The 27,669-nt window shown below is 45.5% G+C and overlaps 1 protein-coding gene across 1 annotated transcript in view; it reads left to right on the top strand.

The window, feature by feature from the left end:
* Nucleotides 1–5,506: 5,506 nt before the first annotated feature.
* TALDO1 (transaldolase 1) overlaps nucleotides 5,507–27,669 on the top strand; it is a 142,055-nt gene continuing 119,892 nt past the window's right edge. The window contains exon 1 of the mRNA XM_069624037.1: nucleotides 5,507–5,711. Within this exon, the coding sequence (XP_069480138.1) occupies nucleotides 5,618–5,711 (94 nt within the window). The 5' untranslated portion in view covers nucleotides 5,507–5,617. The remainder of the gene's footprint in view (nucleotides 5,712–27,669) is intronic.

Raw genomic sequence — 27,669 nt, 5'->3', positions numbered from 1 at the left:
CCTGCCTCTTGCTCCCGTTTTTCTCCATCAGTAGCTCAGCACCTCCTGGAGCAGACCTAGGAAAAGAAAGAGAAGACAAGGTTAGTCTCAGAAAACATTTGCTCAGTACTCTCACCGCATTCAGACTGTAAATCACGCAGAGCAATGAACTCGGTGTAACCCAGTAAGGCAACTGGGGAATTGAACTTACATGGTATCAGAACTTACCTGCCAACTCCAAACCCAGTGTGTTAACTGGGTTTCTGAACTTACCATTGGCACAAGGAAACCTACCAGTGAGGCAACTGGTCCCGAACTGTAACTGAACTAACACATACCTGAACATTAGCCGTTATAAGCGGCCATCTCCAGCAACACCCTCTGGACCCCAGACATTGCACCCCTGCAAGAGCAGGAGGGAGAGCTTGCCCAGTTAAACAGAAAGTCCTTCCAGCAGTAGTGGGCAAGTTGGAATCAAGGGAAGAGCTGGTGGACTCCATCGCCCCTGCAGAGGTTCAGGTAAGCGTGACAGGCGCGCGGGGAGGGGGCGAGGCAGCAATGTCCTCAGCCCTCTGGCGTGCCGATCGCACTTGCCTTTAGTACCTTATATGTGTCCTCAGGCTCCCGCTCACCTCTGGGTAACGGCCCGCCTTCGGGTGATCAAGAGATCGGAGTCTTCCTGTATTGTCAGGAGCGTACCTCTGATCCGCCCGCGAGTCCGTGGGCTCGTCGGGCCACCGGAGACTGGTGTAAAGCTCGCCCTCAGTTCGAATTACTCAACGGTGTTGCGTAGGGCAGATCGGGCTCGTCCTTCGGGACCTATGTACACCGTCCCCTCACAGTACATATGGCAGTATGTCCATAACAGTTGCAGCCACGATGCGCTGGGCACGATGGTGTTACAGTGCCATCACAGCCCTTCCCCCACTCGGCCTTCCACCAGGTTCTGCCTCCGCTCCACTGTAGTTTTCATATGGAGCTCACGCACGGCTCCTTCCTCGCCGCGCTCCCACTGAGGCGGTCGGGCTGGATATCTCAGCGAATATTCAACGGATTTCCACTGTGTTTTTAGATTTCTTATCTATAAACCTTCCGACATCAGCTCCATGATGTTTCTGGTGATAGGGTGGCCCCTGGAAGGATTTATATCAGCAAGGATGTTGTTTGGGTCAGAGCTCTCTACTTCAGGCAGCCATCCGCTTCATGCGCAACAGCAATGGGGACTCAGACCGCTTTTAGCACCTGCCAAAGTCTTTATCAGGTTACAGTTCTTCTGCTCGGGCTACATGGAAGCCCTGCTACTTTTCAAAGGCTAATGGACAAAATCTTATGACCTTACTCATTCTTTGCAGGATCCATAATTGAAGCTGGGAAGAATATCTGTGCCACCTATATGATGTCACCAGGGCCTTCAGAAGAGCATGACTCAAAGAAACATCATATAGCCCAATGTACTATAAAATAACTTGGCTAGGTTGTTGGCAATGGGTTAATACAGCTCCAAAGTGAAAAAGGGAGAGCAGTGGCCTGAACCACCACCCCAAATACCAAGTGAGAACTTGGAGCCTTCTAATGGCTAGCTGTCTTTTACCAGTGGTCTATCCGAAATGTTTCCACTCTGGCAACAAGTTTGACAAACAAGCTTAAGAAATCACAACCGAACAAACTTGTCTGAACTCTGGAAAACCACAATAGTCTGGATGCACAAAAGAAGGTCCTCTCTGACGAACATGTTCTTAAAATGCCGAACTTCAATAAGGAGTTTATACTCCAGACAGACACTTCTATGGTAGAGTTAGAAGCTGTCTAGTACCAGTTGCAAGAGGATCAACAAAACGTGGTTTTACATACCAGTCGGAAACTATCTCTACAGGAGTAATATTTTGCAACTGTGGAGTTAGAATCCCTTCCCATCAAATAGTCCATCACCAGCTTCAGATAGTTAAGGTAGGAAGTTTCGGCTCATCACAGACCGCTCTGTTTCCCGGTCGAGCATAGGAAGGGCAAATGCCAACAGACTGTGGACTATCACAGCCGCTACCCTATACACCGAATAGAGGAGGGATTAAAGCAAACAGTGCAGTAGGTGACGAAACCAAGTAGTTTGAGACTAGGGAGATGCGCCAGCTATGCTTAACACCCTGTAGGGGCAGGATAAGCAGGATCCCTCTGAAGGTGACCTCCCCCTTAGGGGACAGGAAGACCTCAAAGAAGGGCACAAGTCACAATCACTCCCACCCAGACACTAACACCTTTATGGGGTAAGTACGAGTTAAGGTATATGATAACTTTATGACCCCTTTAATGGCTGGCTGTGCTTCTGACCCAAAGTCCACTTAGTCCTTATGAGAAACAGCAGAGAAAAACGTATGAGAGCCTCCTGGGGGCGTGTAGTGTGAGGAATCAATCAGAAGAAGGTATCAGTACAGCCCGCAGAATTCAACAATGTTGCAGCACACACAGGAGGTGCAGCTAGCATTAGAGAGAATGCCGGACGAGGCTTCCCGGCCGGCGGCATGCATTTAGCAAGTGCAGGTAGGCTTTGTGGACGGGGAACTGGAACCGTCTGACGCCGCAAGAGGAGCAAGAGCAGAGGCCTTGGAGGGCCGAAGCAAGTCTCAGGGGAGAAGCTGCACACCGGTCCCAACTCAAGAGAGACCAGGAAAGAGAAGCAGCCGGTGGATGCAGAGTTCAATTGGTGATTCGCATAAGCAGCTCTGCCGATAGGGGTGTCGCACAGACCGCACAACCCTCCCGAGGAGCACCGCCCACATCAAGCAGGTACGTTGTGGATCCAGAGAAGAGGGAGGTGGGCTGCACGGCAAGACAAGACAGAGAGACAAGTTCCTGAGTGGGAAGCACACCAGAAAGTCCCACAGTGGGGTAAGAGAAAGAGAAGTATGGAAGACACAGAGGAACCCCAGAGTGGGGAAACAGAGACAAACCCGGGAGTGGGGAGGACACTGAGAAGCCCCAGAGTGGGGAGAGAAACAGAGTCCAGCCCCATAGTGGGGAATAAATTGAGAAACCCCAGAGTGGGGAGACAGAGGTAAGCCCCGGAGTGGGGACTGCACAGACACGTCTCAAAGTGGGGATAAAACAGAAAAACCCTGGTATGAGGAGAGATCCACGAAACCCCAGAATGAGGAGAAAGAGCGGCGCCCCAGACTGGGGAAAGAAGGAAGAGACCCCAGGGAAGGGAATGAGAAGCAGCAGAACCCCAGGATCTGGGAGGAAGAGACTGAAAGAACACAGATTGAGGGAACACAACTGAGAGGAGACAACCAAAGGGAAAAAGACTGTGGGAAACACAATGTGATAAAGGAATAGTCAGACCTGGCTGGCGTACCGGGACAGCACTCCAGTAGTACATGAATTATGTGTTTGGGACTGTGAACAAATGCCAAGGGACTATTATAAGACAAAGCGGAGGGGGTCAGAAGCCAGCAGTCATGCCTTTCATTGGGCAAGCCTGTCTTGATGATTTTGTGTTTTTTTTTCTTTCGAGTAGTAGAAAAAGATACTAGTTTACAATAGGTTTCTGGACAGAGGACTTTTATGTTTCACCATCCTGATCCTGACAAGCACCCTTTTGGCTTTCTGCTGTAAAGAGAAAGGCTTAGTATCATCATTCAGAGTTTGGCTACCCAAATCGGTTACTCTCAGTCAGTCCCTTGGATTTACCACAGGATTCCGAGTGGTGGTGTGGCAGTGTTATTCCCCAGTCTTGCTTTTTTCCTTTTGAAACCTAGGACTTTATTGGACTTGTAGTTTCGAAAACTACAAGTCCCAGAATTCAAAAGAAGAAAAAAAAACAAGACTTGCTGGCGTTCTCACACGTAGTAGGGGAAACTTGATAGTGTGGGTAATGTTCAAATGACCCTCAAGCACAGTGAAACGTTGACATCTACAATTGTTTTTTTTTATTGAACTTTACTCAGTTAACTAAGTTTTGTCAAATTTTCAGATCTTCAGAGTGCTGCCAAACAGTGCAACACATACATTTTCCAGCATATAGAAGACTGAAACTCAAAGTCAGAGACTTAAAGTCCAGAACCTCGCCCCGACTAGCCCGTAAGGTCAAGAACCTTGAACACCCTTTACTTTCCACTCGCTTCAATCTGCTTCCGGTCCCATAACAGATTTGCCGTCTGATCTATCACGGTTTATCTGGTCAAAAGCTAGTTCAATAGGTTTTGCCAGAGCTTGGGTCCATCTTGTATTTTCGCCAGAGATCAGTCTCTTCCATAGTTCATCTAGTTCAAAAATCCAAAGATTTTCCCCCAGCGGGGTGAGGTAGATGTTTCTATTTTTCTTTGTAATTTCGCAATCAATCACAAGGTGTTTCAGCGTTTCAATGGATGAGTCCTCTTTGCATAGGCGACACCGCTTTTCGGATAAGTCTCCTCTGATTGTTAGGATTTCCCTGGTTGGCATCAAGTTGAGTCTTGCTCTCATGATGGAATTTCTCAGTTTTTTATCCGGATACTTTACACAGTACTTTAGAGGTTGTTTTGCTTAAATGTTGGAGGTAGGTGATTTAAGAGTTTGTAGCCCGAGGCTTTCTCCATGGTACAGATATAGTCCATTACTTCCGTTTTGCTTTTAATGCGATCTGGGTTTTCTTTCTACAATTAGACTTCTGGTTCCTTGGCTATTACATGACAAACCCATCATGGATGCTAATCATACACTAGGTACAAGCGATCGGTGTCCGGAGAGTTGGACAAGCAGTGTGAGAGTCATGGCCTTTCTGTTTCAGTTAAAATAGGCCCGAGCCCCAGGGGCCCCATGAGCACCTGCCCCCAAGTTAGTTCTACTACACAGCAACATATTTCTATAATGTATTACTTTAAATGTGCGTTTTGTAGCACAAATGTTACGGTCTGCCTTTGCTGGCACCCAGCAGCATTGTTCCCACCTGGTTGCCTTTTACTGTTTGGTTGCATTAGCGCCACAATGACTTGCTTTTCAGTGGACATGTAGTGTTTCGGCTCCCAGCTCGCTGCCTGCCCATTATTTAAGCACCACACGGTGACTCAGACCGTTTCACAACTATATACAAGGGCCACCCTACGCATGATATCATACCTCTCCATTCCCGTGCTTTCGGCGGGTTTCACACGCCTTGCAGTCAGCTGATTTGCCCGTCAAGCCCTCTAAATGCCCAGCCCTTTAATGTGCCGTAACCCGCCAAAATAAAAACGGTAAAGGTTGAATGCTATGCGATATTGAAACGGGTCACCACGAGCCGCGACAAATCTTTAGCCAGCCCTGTGGCCAGTCATAAAATGAGCAAACGGCGATCCGCTACTTTGCCCCTGTTAACCGTACATATCTAGTCTCGTCCGTCTTCGGCTGTCTCCGGTGCCGTAGGCCGGGGCTCACAAGAAATAAAAGCAACTGCGGACCGAGCTCCGACACCAAACTTACATAAGAACTCCACGAACACGTTGCCTGGCCCTGACATGGCTACGCCACACCCTCTTGGCCTTCCCATTGCAAAAGCGGATATGCGCATTGGAGATTTGTCTGAGCGGACGCACGTTTTGCCCTCTGACTGCACGTCGCTCTTCCGCAAGCGTTCCTCGAGGCTGTCACGTTGGGTATATATTGTCTCGCGACCACCAAGTTCGTTATGTCCACAGGCAAACGGCAGAAGATGGAGGTATCCGCGCTTGAGCAGCTCAAAAAGCACACAGTGGTGGTCGCGGATACAGGCGACTTCAACGGTGAGATGCAGGGCGGGGCGCACCCTTATGCTTGCTGGATTCTAACGTTTACTCCGCTGCTCTCTGATACAGGGAGGGAGGGCTGGCATAGAAATACATCGTGGATTTTGATTCCTGGCTGCCGCCTCTTTAGGTTCGGCGGGGTAGTACTGTGCAATAATACCGTGATGCTTAATTGCTCCATGGCTGCCGCCGTCTTCTGAGTAATCGCGACCTTTTAGCAATTATAGAGGGGGCGGTCAGCAATAACTTTTTCTTCTACTTGCCTCAGTGAGTGGAACTAGTTATTTTCGTCGTGTATGAAAGAAATGCATCTTGTAAACGTAATCCCTGGTCTTATAAAGGGCTGCTTATGCATACGTCAAGCCACTCCGCAGTCAACCCACAACCTTTGAAGACCCAGTGTTATATTTTAGATTTGTCTAATTCCATTGTTTCCTGTAGCTCGCGTTCCGCAGATAGTTGCGTCCTGATAATGTTTTGTAGTGGCGTATTTCAGTATCCCTTCTAAGTTTATTTTAAGTTATAATGTGGAGTAAAATGTCCTATAGTTTTATTTTCCAGCGGGCAAACATGACGGAGAGATATATATTTATTTTGCCGTTCTCCATTTGCACTTGGTAGTTCGTGCAAATTGATGTGTTTTTTTTCGTTCACGTTTCTCTTGCGACCAGGCAGCATTTGTAGAACGTAATTAGTGGAACTGTGTGATTGGAAGCAGAAGTGTGTGTGTGGGGCGGGGGTATTTTACTATTTTAAAAATTGTTTACTAACTTCGTATTTTCCTGGTGTTGGGTAACATACTACTTGTCCATAGTGCTGTGTGTACCGTCTGTTTGTTCAGTTACATGCTAATTTCTTGCCTTTTGCAGGCTATGGTGTTCTTATGTCCCTGCCCCTCTTTGCTATGGTGGTTCATGCTGGATTTAAAACTGTACCACAAGGCAGACCTGACATTAAGGGTACATGAGGTTTCTGGCTCGTCGAATTGCTTTCTATGATAACAGTTGGGTTGTGTGCTGGTCCTGTTAACACAAACGTTATGTCCACAGGTAATGCGGGTTGAAAACCTTGGTCTACCCTGTATTTTGAGAATACCTTCAGCTATTGGTAGGCTAGGAATACTGAATTTGTGAAGGGAGCCCGTTTTGAGATGAAACCCAATGGTGCAGTGTTAAACGGAACTCTCATTCGCAAGAGTAAAATGTGACGTTCTGCTGGCGTGTGCTAAAACTGCATCAAAAAATTATCGTGCAGCAGCGTCCCACGTTGGGACAGAAATGGGTTTCTCTCACACTTTACAGATGTAGCACAGATGCCAGTTCACTAACAAGCGCTTCCCCTGCATGGAGAGCATTGGTACGATGTCGGCATAAGCTTAACACTTCGCTCACACACAAGGTCGGCTTCAGTAGGAGCCATGCTGCTTTTCTCCCTTCCCCTAACCCCCCACACACAATCCGAAGGTCAACCCCAATACAAACGTTCATGTAGAATAGCTGGAGTGGATCAGTGCAAGCTGTAAAGCAAGGGAGAAGATTCCTATAGAGTACTCTTTAGTAAAGGCTCCTCTCACATAGAACAGATGCGAAATTGGTTTTAGGCGTGCACACTCGCCACCTATTATAGAAGCGGTATTCTGTGGACCTCAGATCTTCTTTCCTCACATGGGCCAGGAAAGATGAGGTTCTCGGGAGTACACGATTACCTCAGATAAGCCATCGGTCAGAGCAGTGGAAGTTCCACTCACTTAAATGGGTTAATGCAGTACAAGCACCCCTCCACACTGTCGCTCGCAGAGAACTGGAACGTAAGCCTCAGCAGTCCATGTTCCTGTTGCAAAGAACATGCCGAGCATGGGCCTCTGTGATCCAAGCTCCCCTCACATAGCATAGCTGCAGCATAACCGCAGCAGTGGGAGCACCACCCACATAGAATATTAACAGTTAATTACCTTAGTAGTGCAAGCTCTTTAGACAGAACTAAAATAACACTGAGTGTGACTAACATATGAAGGATCACTTCAGGATAACTTTATCAGTAAAGCTATGCCTAGTACGAATTTGGTAAACCATAATTGGGTGGAATTTAGTCTCAAAATGGTTGGGGTTTGTGTATCAATTCCCAGCCACTCTACAGCTGGCCCACTTCCTAAAGCATGTTGCAGTAAGGGATGTTAATGTAGTACAAAGGGGAGAAGTCTCAATAAGACTTTCATTATTCCCCTACAAAGGTCTGGATATTTGATCTATTCTGTATATTTTAATTTTGAAAACGAACCTCGCCAATTGCATAGTGAAGTGTAGTATTGTGCTGGTGCCTGCGGAACTATGAGTGTGGAATGCTGTGGTGAAATGTGCTTTGAGTGTGGGGATTCTAGGGTGGGGGAGGCCTCCATTCACCTGTGGGCCGGGCAGCGCAGGAAGTTCATGAGAGCAAGCAGCATTGCAGAATCTGATGCGCACTGGTCGAGAGGCGGGTACTGGAACGGGCCAGGAGTGTAGAGTCCAGCACCCACTGGTAGTGTTGAGGGTGTTCACCATTCAGAGGAGTGTTGTCTCCCAAGTTCCAGGTGGTGCAGTAGTGAACACCATAGTGCCGACGGCTACTGAGACCATGTTGTGGGGGGGCCGAGAAGCCACCACGGGGCATGATCTTTTCTCCAGGGCCGAGAAAAAATGACGGATAGTCGGAGGAGCGGTATGCATTCCACAGAAGTCCCTGTTTTTAGATGCTGGAGAGTTTGTTTGATGTGCAGAGTATGGCGATGCATAGTGGAGCAGAGGAGGATGATGAGAATGGAAGGAGCGTTAAGCCGGCTGTTGCAGGTGTAGTGTTGCCAGGAATGTGAACTGAAGAAGCGCAGTGCTGCTGGTGTATCCCTGGACATGAGTGACTGTCCCACCTGTACGGTGGGCAAAACCTCCTGTGAGGGATTCTGCAGAAGGTGCAGCAGTTATGAGGACGTTTTGAGGGAGCTGGGTCCGGATCTATGGGTTTTTTTGTCCAGCCCACAACTTGTCTGAAGACTTGAGTAGTTTAGGTATCTGGGTGAGGCCTTTGATGTTTGTGTTATGGCCTCTAGGTTCATGTTCTCTAGTGGGGTTGGTCATGGACTAAAGTAGTCTGGGGCATATGAGTGTTCGTGTAGCAGCATTTAAAAAAAAAAAAATAATTTAAGTGGTGACGGGCGTGCATGAAAAAAAATGACTTTGCAGGATGGTGTTCTATGTTGTTGTATTTGTATGGTTTTCATTTGTTCGTGTTGTCAGAGGTGTGGAGTTTGACTGTTGGTTATAGTCAGGGTGGGTGTGCAAGGTGATTAGCTGTTAGTTACAGCCAGAGTGATTGATGGTTGCAGTCGGGGAGGTTGTGTGTGACGTAAGCTGTTGGTTACAAGGGAGGTCATGTGTGGTGTTAGGCTATTGGGTACAGCCAGTTTACTGTGGTGTGTTGTATTGTGTGTGTGCGTGTGTTGGGGGGCAGTGTAGTGCGTTTTGGACTGTTTGTTACAGTTGTGGTGAGTATACAGAGTTTAAGCTGTTGGTTACAGTCAGGGTTTTGTGTGGTGTTAAGATGTAGGTTACAGTGGGTATTAGTAGCTGTTGGTTACAGGCAGTTGATTGCTTTGGTTATATCCAGGAAAGGGTGTTGCCCTTTTTGGATGGGGCGATTTGTTGTCTTGGTGCATTGCCACTGTTAGGCACAACTCCTGTGTCTGGTGTACAGTAGCGGTTGTATATATTTGCAGTGTTTGCGTGGAGGTGTGCAACATTTTCTCGCACTTGTTTATCCATCGCAGGAGGCGGATTACGTTGGATATTGGTGTACATCACTCATCTTTGCCATAACCCATTCTGGTTTTATCTTCTGCCAGTTAGGGTTTGTGGTTGCGGTTTGTGAGCTGTCTTTGGGGCGGTTGCAGTTTTTCTACATCTGTAGTTCAGGGTGCATGCATTGCGCTCATGCATTTTACTGTTGCCTTTGCAACTATTCATGTAGTGGTGCTATATTTAGTTCTGGATGCTTTTTTGTTGTGCCTATGCACTTTGCTGTGGTTCATCGTTTTAGTCTGCCTGGTGTCTAAAGCAGTGCCTGTGAGCAGGTTATGTTGAGCGTGTTTCCTTCCATTTGCTGTGCATCTTGTGGCTGCATAAATGGTTTCCTCTTTGGTTTATCGTATGACTAACAGCCGGGTAAGTGTAATAATGTACTGGTGCTTGCTGATCTATGAGGGTGTGGAATGTTGTGCTTTGTGTGGATTCTAGGGGACAGTTGGAGAGAGTGAGCTGGAGTGGATGGGCCAGCGTTTGTTCCAGTGTTTCTTCATACATTACACTTGGGCTAAGTGTACAACTCTACAAAGTATAACTTACGTGGTGTCCTGCACTGTACCAAGGACCCGCACTTCCGTTATTTCATGAAGCAAGCATGAGGTTCGATAGAAGGGTCTTTGGTGATTAACGACATCTAGTACTACTGAATGGTATGCTATTATGATGTATTAGTGCAGAAGTAAGGGCTCAATGCAAAATTCTATATAACCTTCTGATCATGATCAAAGGCTGGCTTTACATCCTTTAGAGCTTGGTCAACTATGACAATGTAATAACCAGTGCTAAGAAGTTGGGAGGACCCTGTATGAAGCAGTACATAAAGTTTATTGCCCATCTAGATCAACACTACCTGGTCATATTTTGATGAGTTTGTATTTGAATTGCAAGTCATAACTTTTAACAGCGCTTGCAGTGGCCTGATTTTTTTTGGGGGGGGGGGGTTTAAAGTATTGGAGATTTGAGAGACTGGGATTAGTGTACTGACATTTTCCCACCCTGGAGTAAAGACCCCGCTGCCACTGGCCGTTTTAAAACAATTTACCACAGTGATTGCAAGTTAAGGTTGAATAGATGTTTATACTAGACACTGCATTAGCACATGTGTCCTAGATGAGGGTTTGGAGCATTTTACACGGTTTTTCACAATTTGTAAACACTGTTTTCACTATTGGAGTGTAAATAATGCAAGGGTGAACATTATTTCCCTCTGCAAGAGTGTACACAATATGGGACTGGCAAATATAATAGGACTAAAATGAATTCAGCACATTAGAAACAAAACAGCTGTGTAGCAAATATGTCTGAAGTCTTCTACACAAGGTATATGAATATATTATATAGATGCATTTGGATGATAAATTCACAAAGCCCAGGAACTAAAACGCTGCAACACGTGCCTGCTTACACTGGAGAAAAAAAATACTATTTTGTTACTAAGGAATACTTAGTCCCTAACTGCTAAGAAAATATGCATAATGCTCTTGCTCCCATGGGAATCCAGACATAACAGAAAGCAACCGTTCCTTCTTTCTGTAAGACTGTGTACAGCTCAGAGAAAAATAGGCCTTTCATTTCATAAATGCAAATAAAAAAAACAAAGGATGTGTTCTGGTTTGGTCACCTGCGATCAACTGATGCGTAAATGATACGCATGGTAAGACGAAAAATATTTACAAGAATTTAATCTGTAAAAAGGACTTGTAGAGCTTGCTGCCCAGAGCACACAGCAAGGCAATTTGCACTACCACTGGCGAGCAAAACCCTACCACGTTCCTTGTCGAAGAGGGCAATCGTGTTAATTTCACTCGAGACTAATCAAGCGAAGGGTGCCTAGGGTTTTGCAAGTGACATGCCGAGCAGGTGGGGGCACCCTCCGTTCAGAAGGAACTGCAGGCTTTGCTATGCCAATATCTCCTTCAAAAGGCACCAATTCACACCTGCATTCATTTGGACAATTTCTTCAAAATAATGAGAAATGGCACCTCTTAACCCTGAAAGTGCCAAGGACGAGATGCCTCGTGCTTGCCACTTAAGGGCTTAAAGAAACAGAAAACATTAGAAGGCATTGAATGGCGAAATTTCAAATTCGCCAAAAAAGCCCTTGGTACTGGTGGGGAGGGGGAACCCATGGCAGGTTAAAAGCCAGCAACCTACATAAAAACACAGGGTTAGGGACGGGAGGGTGTCTGCAGAAAGCCAGCAACAGGAAATCTCTTCTGGCAGTTTATGCCGCTCTGCCAATCTGAGCAAAAGGACACATCTGCTTAAAGGACAGGTCAGCGTGCGCCGCAAGGGGGGATAAAAATTCATGGGACACCAGTTATGGTGTAGACCATAACCTTGGTTATATTTTCATAAGTAGATCAGTCTGTGCACCTAGGACAGACCGAGAACGTTCTTTCTTAAAGCTGCACTGCCCCATAGCTCCTGCTGGAAGACTTGCAGCTCGTTATTTAAAGGGAAGCACTCTCTTGCATTTTGCCTCTTAAACCCCAATGAACTAAATTGCGAAGCTATATATAGAGCCACTGCTCCTGTATGTGGCAGCCCCGACTCGCAGCGGTTACTGCCCAATTCGGCACAAACCACGTATCGAGCCCATCCAATGTGGACTCACTCCAGCATCGCCATCCGGTGTTAATGCCTGATCGCCTCTTACCTCTGTCCTTTACATATCTTGTCTGTCTGCACAGTTTCAGGCATCTTATTCAGCCACTTTAAAAAAATTCCTTTCCTCGACTGAGTAGCGACTTCAGGTTTTCATTGCGATTGACATTCCTAATACAAAATGTATTTTAATTTTTTTTGTGCCAAAGCCTGCAAGCATCAACCAGGAACATAAACACACCGACAAGCAGATAAGGACAGGACAACCAACTATCTAGCAACAGAAGTTGGGTCTAGAAAAGCAGTATTTATTCAAATGGCCAGATCTTCAGTTTCTTTCTTGAACACCGAGAATCGTGGCTTTAGGTGTAGATTCAGAAAGTGTGTTCCATGCTGGGGCAGTGCGGTGCAGACAACACGAGCGTCCAGGGCCTTTTGATATTTTCTTGGTACGGTTAGTAGTCTTTGGGTTATGGAGCGGATGTGTTTAAAAGGAGTGTAAGGAGTAAAAGTCTAAGTGGGATGTTGGGTAAGATTTGCACAGAACGGGTGGTATATCTCCCTAACCTGGGTCAACCCCAGAACTTTTTGCTCTTATTAGTGGGATTGTTTTTATATAATACCTTAGTGAGTGGGAACCTTTTTCACAATCTTTAATTCTTTTTATGGGTGTCATTTTTTAAGACTTCATAGTTTTTAGTTATCCTCTTTAACAACTTATTGGCAATAAGTGCCTGTTGCTGGGTTGCCCTAGAGGCTCCCCTTTTAAAGGAATAATGCACTCAGAAATATTGTCCCGAGGGTTCAGGCATTTGTTTTTAAGCATATGTTGATCGATCGTACAAACATTTCCTATTTACCTTACTGTAGTTTTTCACTTTTGAACACATGCAAATATCAGGCAGCAGGGAACGGCCATTTTGTGATAGTCTTATCCATTGCCGGATCGGCCAAGGTGGACTGCCCTGGCGGCACTAATTCATATGCTCAGCCCCTGAGCCTGACATCACTGGACGTGCCCCCCATTTCACAACGCCAAAGCACATCTCGTGTCAATGTTCTCTGCGCTTCAGCTAATGACAGATCACCATGGATAACGGCTGGACACCTCTTTCCTCAATCTGTATAAACAGACCGCTCCACAACAGACATCAGATTTTCTTTTCCATTCCTCTCGCTGTCTTTCTTTGAGTATTCTGTGCTCTAGTCAGCTACCTTTGTTGCTTGTAGCCCATGCGAACGGATGCCTGTACCGTTACTATAAATTATTTTCGTTTCCCCCATAATGGCAACAATACAGCCGTACCAGTACGAGCAGAGTATTCCAAAGTGGAATTACTCGAAAGAGAAAGATGCGGAAACGATGGGGCTTCGGACGACAGTTGGGAGGACAATTCAACAGATCAAGAGCCTGAGCCTAGTCTCATGGATGGTGTTTCCACTTGGTGCACCTGCAATCGGTACGCGCTAATGCCACTCGAGGAGAACTGCTGCTGACTACTCTGGATGCTTGCCATACATTTCACAAGGTGAGACACGGCTGCTATGCATTACCAAGCTGCATGACTTCAGGGCAGCCAGCCTCACACGGTCCGTGTTGAGGATTATGATGGTGCTTATGCACGAACTACACACAACAGTTGGCACTCGGAATCCCAGTAACAAGTAAGTATAACCTGGTTGTGATGTCACTTACGCCACTATTTCATGGTTGTCTAATATATTGACGTAACTTCAATATATCAATGTCAAACCAATTTAGTCTTGCAATTCTCTAGTAATATAATTGGACAGTGTCTAGCACTTGTACTGGCAACAATGCCATTCGATACAAGAATTGTCATTTGCAACTAATGTTTAATACTTATCTTGGTCATTTAAGAACAGTTTGTATCTTTCTCGTTCACATGTGGTACAGGCTGGTGGCCTATCATTCGTACACATGGTGGCTTCATGGGAGGCTTGGACACCGTGTTCGAGTAATACACGCCTGTGTCATTGGTGCCATTAGGCACATTCCCCAGTGTCAGTGGTCCATGCAGAGGATTTTCTCTCACTGTGCTGCAACCTGAACTTTACAACGTGTAGTACATTTGTGCCATAAAATAAAGCACAAAACTTTTATGTAAAATTGTAAATTTATTCCCTGAAGTTATTTATTTTCTTTCTTGTATTTGTGAAAAAAAACCATTTGGTTTACACCACAATAAAATAAAATAAAAAAAAAATAAACTTTTAATGGTTTCAGTTTTTCAGTGAATCAAGTGTGTGCTTCATCAGTGTTCCGGGCCTTGTATGCACGCCTCGGGCCCATCCACCCCCCCCCCATTATCAAAGGCAGTTGGCACCAGTGGATGTGTGCTGCCAAAAGGGGCTGGCAGGGGCGCGAACGGCCAATGTGACAAACATCATGTACACGCCAGTCATCTCACGCCCAGGGGCCATTATACACATGCCCTCCACAGACCCTGTGTCTCAAGGCAGGATCCCCTGAAGCAGGCCACGGCCCTGCAATCCACATAAGACCACGACACATGTCTTTCATTCAAATACACACCCTCTTTTCTAATTCTTTATAAACCATTTGATATTTATCATGAGAACCTCTTTGAGCACTGCAAGTCAACTCGTGAATGTGCTACCTGAGAAACTTGGTGACCACTGCAAATCTGCTCGTCGTCGTGCTACATGTGAACATCTCCCTGTTCTCCTGCCACTAACTACTCAGCTTGCTGAATCTGTTTGTTGGTCAAGGTAAGGGCATGTCACCTAATCCTATCTCTTTGATCTCTAAATTTCGGTATATTTCGAACGAACATACCAAGTAAGTAGTGTGGTGTTCATTCGTCTCATTGCCATTGACTTGAGTTTAATTTGTTGTGTTATCAATATAACAATTGTCATCAGTATCCTTTGTCATCGAATTGCATCCTTCGCGGACCGTGTCTATAATATAAGCATGTTTCCTTTTGGTGCACGTTAGTACATTCAAGGGATGAGTTTTGATCACATCAATGAATTGTTTATGAAAGTTATCCTATACTACATCCGGCCGCGCTACAATGGTTTTGCGGTGGTGACCAAAACATAATTTGCTTAGAAGAATGTATGGTATAATTCCTTCTTTCTCACGTTTTAATGCAAAGTCATTTTCGAATAATGTTGACTTGTTTTTTTCACATTAATGCCTGCATGTGCGATTTTCGGTTGCCCTTCCAAGAAACATGAGAAATCTGAAGCCACTACAATGCATCTATTTCCAAAGACTATAGATTGAATAAGAGAATGGGTGAGATATTGCAGATCTGTGCCGGCAGGGCTTGAAAGTAGAGTCAAAAATCTCAAAGGACAAGAGGGGTAATCGATATCACAACTGCAGCCTGCACCTTACCCTAAAATATGTACAACCCATCCATGTACACAAAGAATCAACTCAGAACGACTCAAATTGCTCCCAAATGCAATTCCGACTCTATTTGTTCACATGCCGCCTCAGGTGAGTCACGGTTCCGGAATTTACTGTAGCCTTTGGGGTAGTGAACAGGCAACTAAATGGACGGATTTGGGGTTATAGGTGTAAATGTCCCTTATAATACTTTTCATATTTACTAATTGGATTGCTTTTTAAATAAAGACCATTTTGCTAAACATCTGTCCTTGGTTTTAGAAGCCTCAAAGAAAATTGATTTATGGGCACAGATAACTATGCTATAGAGTGCACTTTGAAATAAGCATAATGGGCCTCATTCCGAGTACGGCGCTAACCAATGGCGCTATTAACGCCTTGGTTGACGCCGTACCCGGACCGGCAGCGCCTTGGTGGATGGCGGAATTACCGCCCCATTCCAAGGTTGGCGGGGCGGTAATTCCCCAATCCCCATTTACCCTTTTCCCATTCTTGCCCCATAGGGCATAATGGGAGTGGGGAAGGCGTTAATTACGCCACCGTAAATTACGGTGGCGTAATTAACATCAAGGTCCCTTAGCGCCATGGTTTTTAACACCTGCTAAAAGCAGGTGTTAAAACCTCCATGGCGCAAAGGGAACTCGGAGTATGGCGGTAAGGGATTACCGCCACCGCTCTCGTTAGCGGTGGCCGCTATCCCTTACCGCCATACTCGGAATGAGGCCCAATGTTTTCTTAATCTGTCTCCTTACATGCCAGTTTTTCGCTTTACAACGCCATGACTATGCACTGAATTTGAAGGAGCAAGATTCAGCATCCATGTCTTGCCTGGAGTCCACAACTGAGTGCATATCAGGTACTCTTGCTTAGCTGTTTCGGAATTGTTTCTGATCATATTTGCGTAGCGTGCCATTAGTTTAGTGTTTCATTTGTTGCTATTGATGGGTACCAATGTCTGCATCACAAAGTGTCTTTCTTTTCATCCATACTAATAGAAGTACTGTGTGTTAGCGAGATGCTGATGCTTCGACTACAATTACATCATCCCTTGTAGTAGAGCCAGCTTAATGACAGTTCCCTCGCATGAAAGAAAGTCTGTCCTAGATCTGATACTATTAGACAGTGACAATATTAGAAACAAGCAGTTTTTGCAAATAGCTTGAGTGCAACATTTCAAAGTGTGCTTCGCATAGTCAACTTTAATCGAGTAAGCTAGCCATCAATTGGGTGAAATTCCAGATGTATATTTTGACTAAATGACGTACACGATGTAAAGAGTCTGTAAGCCATGTGTGAAGGAATAATTTGATTTCTAATATATGACTTATTTTAAATGGATACTCTTTTCTAGAGTTATCCGGATATAGAAGAGGAGGCACATGGATCCCCAGCTTGCTGTTGACGATACAGTAAAGAAGGTTTCAATGAAAAAGATAGTAATTTATAAACTGTTTTGTGCTGGGGTCTTCATAATATGCTTTTTAAAAGAAATGTAAATTGTCCAATACTATATGTTGGATTTACATTGAACATCTTTTTCCAACCTGTCTTCTAGTTGCCTGATGGTGTTAGGGACTATGCAGACATCGACACAAATGAGATGCTGTTTGCCAAACTGATTACACCATGGAGCAACTATTAATTGAGGCACAGCGTGTATAGACTCAATGTTTGCCCAATGGCCAGAAAATGAATTTAATCTGCTAATGTTTTTGGACCATTGCTACAATGTGACTGCTCCACCAGATGAAGATGAAACTGAATGTTTTGAAGATGCTTTTGAATTAGTCGCAGACCACTTGACACAATCGACACCTGCCAAAAAGGGCCATCGACACAGATTTCCCCGATTCACGTTCAAGTAACAGACGCTGAAATGACAGACTGAAGCATCAATACAATTGACCAAGGAATTGGAGAAATATCTCAACTACAGTATGTCCAGTTTGGCTGATATGCCAACCACAGTTGAGTCACACATTAATGCAGGATGACAGTGTAATAAAGGATGCCAAATACATAGTATTTGACAGCAGCTTGATGGAGATTATAAAGATGCTGAATGTGTGCACTTCAGTGAGAGGGGAAATATGTGGGAAGCCATTGGTGAATGTGACTCGTGTATCACAAGGCAGTAACTTCAAAATGCATGCCACCTGTGAAATGTTTCATGAAAACCTTTCATGGTCCGCTCAACCAATGCTGGGGGAAAACTGCCAGCTGGCAATCTACTGTGTGCAGCAGCTTTTACTTTTCAGTGGCTCTAGTTTCATTAAGTTGTCCGTTTTCTGTCAATTGGTGTGGCTTCATTTCTAAAACGGCAGTACTACAAATATCAACATGGGTATCAATACCCTGCCATTAGTCAAGCTTGGAAAATTGAACAAATATCTTACATTCTCCGAAACGGTTCAGACTAGCTGGTGCGACAGCCCCGGATTTCACATACCACTTTCAGGACATGGAAAGAAAAAAAATGGTTTGGTGGTCGTGCAGGTGTCGCATGTAAATCCTCAGTGGCCATGGAGAAACTTCGTTTTATAAAATCACTGGAAGATCTACAATCAGGGGGTGGGGTTGCAAATCGACCTCATAGCCACAGATAGACATGTTTCAATAGCTGACAATGAGAGCAGTTTCCAAATATTTGCCATCAATTTGATGTATGACATGTTGCCAAATCCATCAATAAAAATCTCAGCTGCAGGGGGGGTGGGGGGGTGTTGGAGTTTTTTCACTGAGGTCCCAGTCATTCAGCAACCATCTTTGGTGGAGCTCCAAAACTTGTGATGGGTCTGTGGAAATTCTACTAGAAAAATGTCGGTCACTAATGCACCACTGTGCCAACGTTCACTAGTGGACAGAACCAAAATTATGGCCCTTTGTCGTTGGAGCAGGAACGGAAGAAAAAATGGTTGATTCCATCTTCACCTCCACACAAAGCCCTTGAGAAGATTGTGTTTGATAGCTCTATCAAGAGATCTGAAGGGACTCAGAATTATGTCACACGGGAGATTTGGAGGTGGTCCACAATATGTGCTTAAAGTACAGGCCAAAGTGATTGCATTTCGGCATTGAAGGGATGAAATATAGGACAATACTAGCGTTATTAGCGCATAACGAGAATGTAGGCCATGAACAATCTAGGACTGCAGGAAACCTTGGGATGCTTCGCTACACTATGGCCTTTATGAAGAGAAGCGAAAAATGGGTGGTCAGACCAGTATATGAAGAAATGGAATTATTGTTTTGGAGATGCATAATCACGGAATTGCACGCAATTTTGTTCCGCGTACACGAACATTGTCAACATGCCCTGTCCACCTAAAGCAGAGCTTGTGGAACCGTTCAAATCCAGGTATGAATGATTACATCTGTATTTTATCAAAACTGTTTTTATGAATTGTCCAAATAAAGCATCCAATTTGTCTTTTAAAATGTATCCCCTTGTGTGGTTTTTTTTTGTTTTCAACTAGTGCAATTTTTACGATTGCCATTCAATGTAACGCTTTGCTTTGAGTTTTGTCGAGCAACTGTGGGACCTTCACTGATCGTGGCAGGGCCAGATGGATAACGGTGTGAAAGAAACTTTGGGGTTCAGCAGTGCCTTACCATACAGTTTCCCAAATAGCTGAATAACAGCTCGCCCCACAAAAGGGATGAGACCTAGGCCACATAAGATACTTGGCACGCAAGGAGTACTAACTGAACAAAATGGTGCATCAAATGGCCTTGTTGGTGAGAAATAGAAGCACTCTGACCAATATATTCATGGGGGCATGTGTTGGGGGTTGTTTCTAATGTAAGGAAGGGGTGGGTCGGTTGAGCCCCCGGCCAACATGCATGATATGTGAAAGTGGCATCCTGATCTTGCACTCTAGGTGGGCGCCTCCTTTGCCAATCTACTGCCATGGGAAAGGAGGCTGTGACAAGCAGAGGTGGTTTTGCTAGACACGAAAAAACACAGGTTTGGCAGAAAAAGTCACAAAACCACAGCGCTTGTATGAATAAATATTTAGAGTGCACACAGGCTGCAGGTGCTTGAGAGGTGTGGGAGTACTGCCAAGTACAACCCACTGTTGTGCAAAAAATTAGAGCACGGGCAATTCTCAGTCGCACTGTGCCCAAGAGTGCAATATAGGCATGTGTTACAAGTAATTGAAGAGGGATGTGTGGTTATAAGTCCGATTATTTGCAAAGTAGCCTGACCCGTGTTTCGAGTCTAAACAGACTCTTCATCTGAGGCTGTAAATGGGAGATGGGACCTAAGATAAATTGAATGAAGGACAGTACCCGAAAACTCTCGCATGGCTTCGCAATTGCGGTAATTTCAGCACAGCAGGAAAAGCCAAAGTGATGTGAAAGGAAGCAGCCCCTTATTGCTAGACACACTTTGACTCAATTTTGTGTACCCTCGACTCCAATTTTGGAGTAGGGTGCATTTTGTCATTGCAAAGTTTCCCCTACCCCCTCAGCAGCACCACAAACCACGATCAATGACAGCCCCTACACTTTTCTTCCTCACCCATGCTTCACAATTCCAGTTCTTGTTGCAAACTAAGACTGTATCTCCATTATGAGTGAAGGTCAACGGCTTTGAATTTTTGCTTGCGAGCTGAGGAAGCCCACGCATCGCAGACACAGTATAAAGTAAAAATTGTTTTTTGACCTTGAGAGAAAGGGACCATTCCGAAAGGAATTGAAATTAATGGGTGGGTGTAATAACGTAAGATATGATAAGGGTCTCCATTCCAAAACTGGACTAAGGAACATGTAAATTCAGTTTATGAAAAATCGTTGATCAGAACGGAGTCTGCCTTATGGTCTGTGTTATGCCGAATATAATAAGTTTGACTTGCGTTTTCTTTTTTTTTTTTTTTTTAAATACCCAAACGAGTGAACATCATTAGCTGATCGTTATTGCTGGGTTACATTGTACTCGTTTGTTCTGTGTCGCATATTGCAATGAAACGCAAGTACAACCTTTGTGTGTACTGGTCTTTCTAACGTGCACATGGGCAGTCCAGCATCGAGATGCATGTAGACCACCACTCAGTTCTCCCAGGTTCAAGGCTAATATTTCATTAACATGCCATCTATGTGCACCTTGAATTGTAGCTTCCGCATCCCGATTAGAGCTGAACCTACTCCCTAGCGATATCCTCAGAAGCAAATAATAGCCTCTCTGTACAAAGTTGAATTTGGAAGTGTGCCTAATAGCGTGCCCTGGTTGAACTTGGAAGGGCACCCAACAGTCCACCCAGGTTGAATTTAGAAAAGTGCCTAATTTCCAATCTGTGTAAAGTAGAGTGTATCTAATAGCCTCTCTGTGCAAAACCTCAAGTTTGAAGCTTGCCTAAATATCCCTTCTGTGCAAAGTTTAATTTACATGTATGCCTAATATCATCTGTAATTTAGAAGTGTGCATAATAGTCTAATATCCCCTCTGCGCAAAACTGGACTTAGAAGTGTGGCTAAATATCCCCTCTATGAAAATGTATTTAGAAGTGTCCCCAATATCCTCTCTGTCCATAGCTAAATTTAGAAGTAGACCTAATAGCGACTCTTAAAGTCCACCTAAAAGCATACCTGTGTGTTGCTACATTCAATTTCTCCCTAATAGCGTACCTGTATTCCAGCCCGCTAGAAGAAAGTCTACCCAACAGCGTAACTGTGCTGTAGTTGCAACTAAATGGGCAGCCTAACAGCATATCCTAAAGTGTAGCTACACTTCAAAACGGCCTAATATCTGCAGCCTAGTCACAATTAGTACACTAAAACCTAGAATGAGTGAATAATATCACCCCGCGTAGTGTAACCCAGAAACCAAGACTGATCTCACCCAGTGATGTAGCCGAACTTATAAAGTCCAACATGGTGTAAGTTGCACCCAAAACTACCATGTACTAACCATGAGTGCACCCAATCCACCAGGGTCGGCCAGAAACTACCACTGTGGACTGCCGTCAGCCTTGCCTCCCATTTTCCCCTCTCCCCTTCCAAAATCATCCCACCCTCCTTCACATCCCCTTTCCAAACACCAAGCCAGAGGGGCACGATGGCGAGCCATCCACCCTAAGATCACTGCTCCACCGACCTGCCTACGTTGATCATGCCCGCTCCCCTCAGTATCATACTGGGCACACCCTGCCATCATGCACCCCCACCTTTCCCACTAACCCCCAGCATCCCCCCGACCACACCCCTTCCCCTCCCTAAAAACGGCACGCCTAGCCCTAGCAAGAACAGAAACCTCATCCCTCTCCCCCTCTGACCCCTCCTGCCCTCTCACGCACACACAAATCACAACAAAGACACTAACGTACCTGGTCCCCCTCTATCTCTCAGCACTCATCGCCTCCCCTGTCTCGAGCCACCACCTCATTCCCCCAATCACCACCCCCCTCCCTTGCCTCACCCTTCCTGAAACCCCTCTCCCTCGATTTTCTCACCGACCACAACTGAAACTCCTAACCGCCCACACCCCACCTTCAAATCCCCTGTGCCAAACCCAATCACCCTAACGCGTGCATCCATCCACTCTGACGACTTCGCCCCAAATTACCAATGAAGCCCCCCCCCCCTGACTACTGCCTCATCCCACTGAACCGTCCCTCTAGAGGAGGGGAAATGGCATTTGTCTTCGAGTCTCAGTTCTACACCTCGATCAACCTTCCATTCCTTTTTGTGAATCATTCCTCGTTAAACTATCCCTCTCCCTGTCGTTATCACACAGCTTCCTAATAATCTACAGACCCCGTGGCTACGATAGACAATTCTCAAACAACCTCTGACTCTATTGCCACCTTTCAACTAAACCATCCTAACCTCACCATTCTTGGAGATTTCAACATATGGCTCGACATCCCCACCAACCCTATGAAACTCTCTGGTTGACGGTCTAGACGCGATTAACCTCCAACTCCACATAAACGGCCGACTCACTATAAAGGATACACTCTTGATGCCATCTTTAGCTCCCACAACCGGATACATTTAAACCCACCCACCCCTATAATCTGGTCCGATCACTTCATTGGCCATTCACTCACCCGACCCGCTTCCTGTACTCGAACCCCCGAATCTATGCAAATGCTGGAAAAAACGAATTGTCGTTCCTGACCTAGTCGACGCACTCCTCCGCCTACCTGCCAACTCAATAGACTAACTCCCCGACGCCTTTGACTCATGGCTCAACACCTCACTAATGCGGCTCACACCCTCTTGCAAACATCAGCCCGCCGTAGCCTGTTCCCTAGATGGTTGCCACCTGATTTGAAGACCACTAAACAACTGAATGGCAGAAAGGCAAAACCCAAGAGAGCAGAGCCACCTTGGCCCGACACCTTCATCAGTACAAGGCCGAAATCCAGAAAGCAAAAAAAGCACACTACAAGTCCTGAATCCTAAACTGCAAAGAACTACACAAATTAATCACTGAATTCACCAAAGCAGCATGCACTACCACCGTCCCGACCCCCCTCTCAATCACTGTGCGACTCACTCTCCACTTTTACACCACAGCTCTCGAAAGAACAAATGCGCTAACCGCCAAACTGGCTCCCTTACATCCACCAGGAAATTGCCCCCCCCCCCCCCCCCAATACTGGCCAACCCACCGCCTGCGACCACTGCGCAACCAACTTTCGACTTTTAGCCCAATATCACCCAACTAATTTCTCAGACTTCTCTGCCCGCAAACCATCCGGATCTCCTCTAGACCCTTGCCCATCCGGATCTCCTCTAGACCCTTGCCCGGCCACAACCCTAATTTTCGCTCTACCTGCGCAGGAGAGCATGCAAGATCCATCAAATAACTCCCTTTCCTCTGGTATTTTTCCCAACGCATTCAAAATGGTCCATGTCAAACCTCTAATAAAAAAAAAAAAAACCTTCCCTCGACCCTCTTGAGCCCCAAAAACTACCGCCCCATCTCAAACACCAGGTTCCTTGCCAAACTCATTGACGAACCGCCTACTCCCAATTAAATGCCTTTGTCAAAGCCAACAACCTCCTAGACCCTGCACAATCAGGTTTCAGAGCCCGACACGGAACTGAAACCACCCTAACCTCAATCTGGGATGACCTTAAAATCACAGCAGACTCCGCGAGATGCGCCGCATTAATCCTTGACCTATCTGCCACCTTCGACACAATCAATCCTCCTTGGACTGCTTCCACTCCCTAGGAATTTGTGGAACTGCACTCAAATGGATAGCTTCATTCCTCAAAGATAGACACCAAATAATGTTACTCTCCACCTATTCCTCCAAGCCCGACCAGTCAACACAGGAGTCCCACAAGGAGCATGCCTGTCTGCCCTTCTATTCAATCTCTACTTGATCACCCTCCCACCAATATTTTGTTCACACAACATCCTGTTTTACAACTATGCTGATGACACACAACTAATTCTAAAACTCAACTCAAAACCCAACTGCCGACCAGGCCTCCTGCCTCCTCGACATAGAGCTTTGGATGACCCAAATCCACCTCCTTGTTAAACCCCTCCAAAACTGAAATCCTGGTATGTGACAATTCCGAAACCGCTTCCACACCCACTACCCTGGCCATCTGCCATGGGCAACTCACCGACTCTTTAACTCAGTAAAAAAACCTTGGATACACCCTTGACTCCGACCTAACACTCTCGCCAAGTCAAAAACGTCTCGAAGTCCTGCCACTACCACTGTAAAACTCTTAGGCGCATCTTTCCATATCTCTTCTTTCCCAACAGACTCGCCGCGGTCCAATCAATTGTTATATCAAGACTGGACTACACTAACCCCCTCTACCTCGGGAGTCCACGCTTACCAACTGAATAAACTTCAAAGAGCACAAAACGCTGCAGCCAAACTGCTACTAGCGCTCGGCCCGAGAGACCACATCTCCCCAGCCCTTAAACCTCTGCACTGGCTTCCAGTAGCCCAAAGGGTGACTTTCAAAACCGTATGCATTGCATAAAACCGGACCTCAATATCTTCAAGACAAGCTAAAACCCTATCACCCGCCTCTAAGATCAAGCTCGGCCGGCCTCCTAGTCATACCTAAAACAAACTCAGGCTAGGCGGATCATCATTCTCAGCCTTGGCCCCCATGCTGTGGAACGCACTCCCACCCCACATCCGCCTAACTGAAGATCTATTGTCCTTCTGCAAACTACTGAAAACTTGGCTCTTCCCCCTAAAACCAACCCATACGTAAACTAACCCAAACTGAATAACCGCATCTCAATGAAACCAACCCAACAAACTACTATATCTTGAATAACATTAAGACCCATAACAATACAACATCAAGATATATGAGAAATCGACAACTAGTAACTGCTAATGTAAACTAAAAGGACAAACAGAATAGAACGAGTAAAGTAGATCAAAGCGGTGCAGTAGATAAAAAGAATAAATCATACGAAAACTACTGAGGTTTAAATTAATGAAATAGATGTAATGAGCGCAATGGGCGAAATGAATAAAGAGAAGATGAATACAAGAGACTGATGAGTACACAGACAGATGACACCGACTGTATTAATGCATGGCATAAATGGAAAGTACAGAATAGTTGATTCAGGTACATGAGACCAGTGTAGTGCATGAAACGGAGAGCACGGAACGGATCCAGTCCGTATGACAAATGACATGGCCTGAATCGATAATGCATGATGAATGGAGCGGTTGAAATCATTAGAATGGACGAAGTGCATGGAACGGATGAATGCGTTGAGCAGATGAGTGGGTAGAGTGGATTAGTGTGTAGCGCGGACAAGTGTGTATGAACAAATTACTTTGTAGAGCAGATGAGGGCATATAGCAGATGAGTGCGGGGACCAGTTCAGTGCGTGGTGGGTGCACAGAGAGGAAGATGGCGTAGAGCCGAGGTGTGTGTAAGAACGGAGGAGTGTAGAGTGGATGAATGCATAGAACAGGCTAGTGGGTAGAGCAGACGAGTACGTAAGAATGAATGAGTGCTTTAGAGCGGATGGGTGCGTTAGGGCGGATAACTGCGTAGGGCGGATAACTGCGTAGGGCGGATGGAACGGCAATACATGGGAGCGGACTGCAGTGCATAGAATTGCGCGACTTACATGGAATGGTCTGGAGTGCATGGAACGCTCGAAAGAGCATGTACATGTCATCACATCACCACGTTTACTCTGTTCTCTACACCACCATTCAACTCGAACACAGAGATGCTATGACGCCATTCGGTATAACTGTTCTCATACCAACATCTGCCTCCTACTCCCCATCACTCTAAACACTGCTGGTTACTCCCCCCCCCCCCCCCCCCCAGCTAGGCGTTCTCCTCAGGCCTAACGCAGCCACAATCGGTCTGGATAAATCATGTCATGCCAGAACGAACACATACTCCTGATCTCTCAACTACCGCTAAGAAGCAGCGATTACACGATTGCCACACCAGCTGCACACATTCGGTGTTCACACGCACCTTTGACTCTCTACTGACTTGAACTTCAGTTCCCAAGGGCGTTCAACCTACCAGCGCCTTCAGTCCATACCAATGGTACATAAGGTGCTATATAAATGCAAAGTAACATAACAAATCGTGAAGTACTTTCCACGTTTTATCTCGGTTCACATTGTTTCATGTCTGTGCTAATCGTTAGTTTTAACACGATGCCAAATTAATAAGTAAAACGATAAATTGTAATAGCTACTGAGACACATTTCTATTATGTTTTCCAAATGGGTAAATCCTGCCATTCTGCGACGTCATCGATTCCAGATACAACTGATGGCTTTTTCAACCAGCAGCTACAATTGCACGTCACTAGCTCGATATATTTGTCACATTTTTGGGACTATCGCCAAGGGCCGATATGCCCTTACACCGTACCAGCCATTAGGAGCAACATAACATCCTTTACTGTGGTCTAGCACCAAGTTGATGCACAAGCCTTGCAATTCACCGTGCGACCAAGTGCTTCTTTTACCCAAAAGGAACACCGCGCGGCTCACGATATCGATTTGCGGATCGAGAGCAAAGAAAAAAAATTCCACTGATTGAATATAGCAATCGCCGGATGTTCTTGTAACGTTTGTTGTGAAATAAAAGTACTTTACAAATTGTACATTCTTGCTGTTTCCTTTTTAAAATACAGTTTTATATTCCAAATTGTGACGTGCTGTGTTGTGAGACGATGTGTGATTTCTGGGTTCTGCGTCACGTAGGTGGTGATTGTGCGAGTTTGGCTTCACTGCCCAGTAATGTCAAAGAGAAAGGCGGAGAATAAAACTAGGTTTGGTGATGTCGGGCTCAGGGGCGGGGCATATGAATTAGTGCTGGTTTGGTGATGTCGGGCTCAGGGGCGGGGCATATGAATTGGTGCTGCAAGGGCAGTTCACCTTGGGCGATGAAGCAACGGATAAGATTATCATAAAATGGCCGTACCCTGCTGCCTGATTTCGCATGTGTTCAAAAGTGAAAAACTACGGTAAGGTACATGGACATTTTTGTACGATTGATCAACGTATGCATAAAAATACATGCCCGAACCTTCGGGACAATAATATTTCTGAGCGCCCTAAATATTTGAGCACACTATTCCTTTTAACTTTCATGCGCTAACCTTGCATGAACTACAGTTCCCAAGGGTAGAACAGATCTTTGGATCCCTTTTACATTTTATTCTGTGAAGCCAGCACACCCCACCTTATGTGGAGTGCTGGGGAGATGCAGTGTACCCCTTTCACATTGTCACTAACAGAATTGTTAGTTTTAGTTTACCTTCAAAGGCTGGTGGCAGTGATAATTTGTATTAATTTGGTGCACCTTTACCGCGGGCTGTTTACAGCTGCAGTAAAGGGACCTAAGGGTGTCCATTTGACCAATATTGTCTGTCTCTTTAGTGTTTCTTGTTCCTTCCCTTGAGATCCAGGTAGGGAAATTCCTTTGTGTGATGGCAGTCCCCTGGACTCCCTGCCCTGACTCCAATCTGCCTGTGGAGGAGTCCATTCCCCAACCCTTTGTTTTACCCCTTGCTTGAATAGGGACAAATCCTGATTGGACAACCAGACTCCCCTTTCTTGTAAAACGGGGAGAGAATGCAGAGGTTTTTAATTCCTGATAAATACTTCGAACCTGG

Source organism: Ambystoma mexicanum, chromosome 11 (genome assembly GCF_040938575.1).
Source record: "Ambystoma mexicanum isolate Mex_15411 chromosome 11, UKY_AmexF1_1, whole genome shotgun sequence".
Lineage (NCBI taxonomy): Eukaryota > Metazoa > Chordata > Amphibia > Caudata > Ambystomatidae > Ambystoma > Ambystoma mexicanum.
The sequence above is the reverse complement of the archived record's forward strand: the minus strand, read 5'-3'. Positions and strand labels throughout refer to the sequence as shown.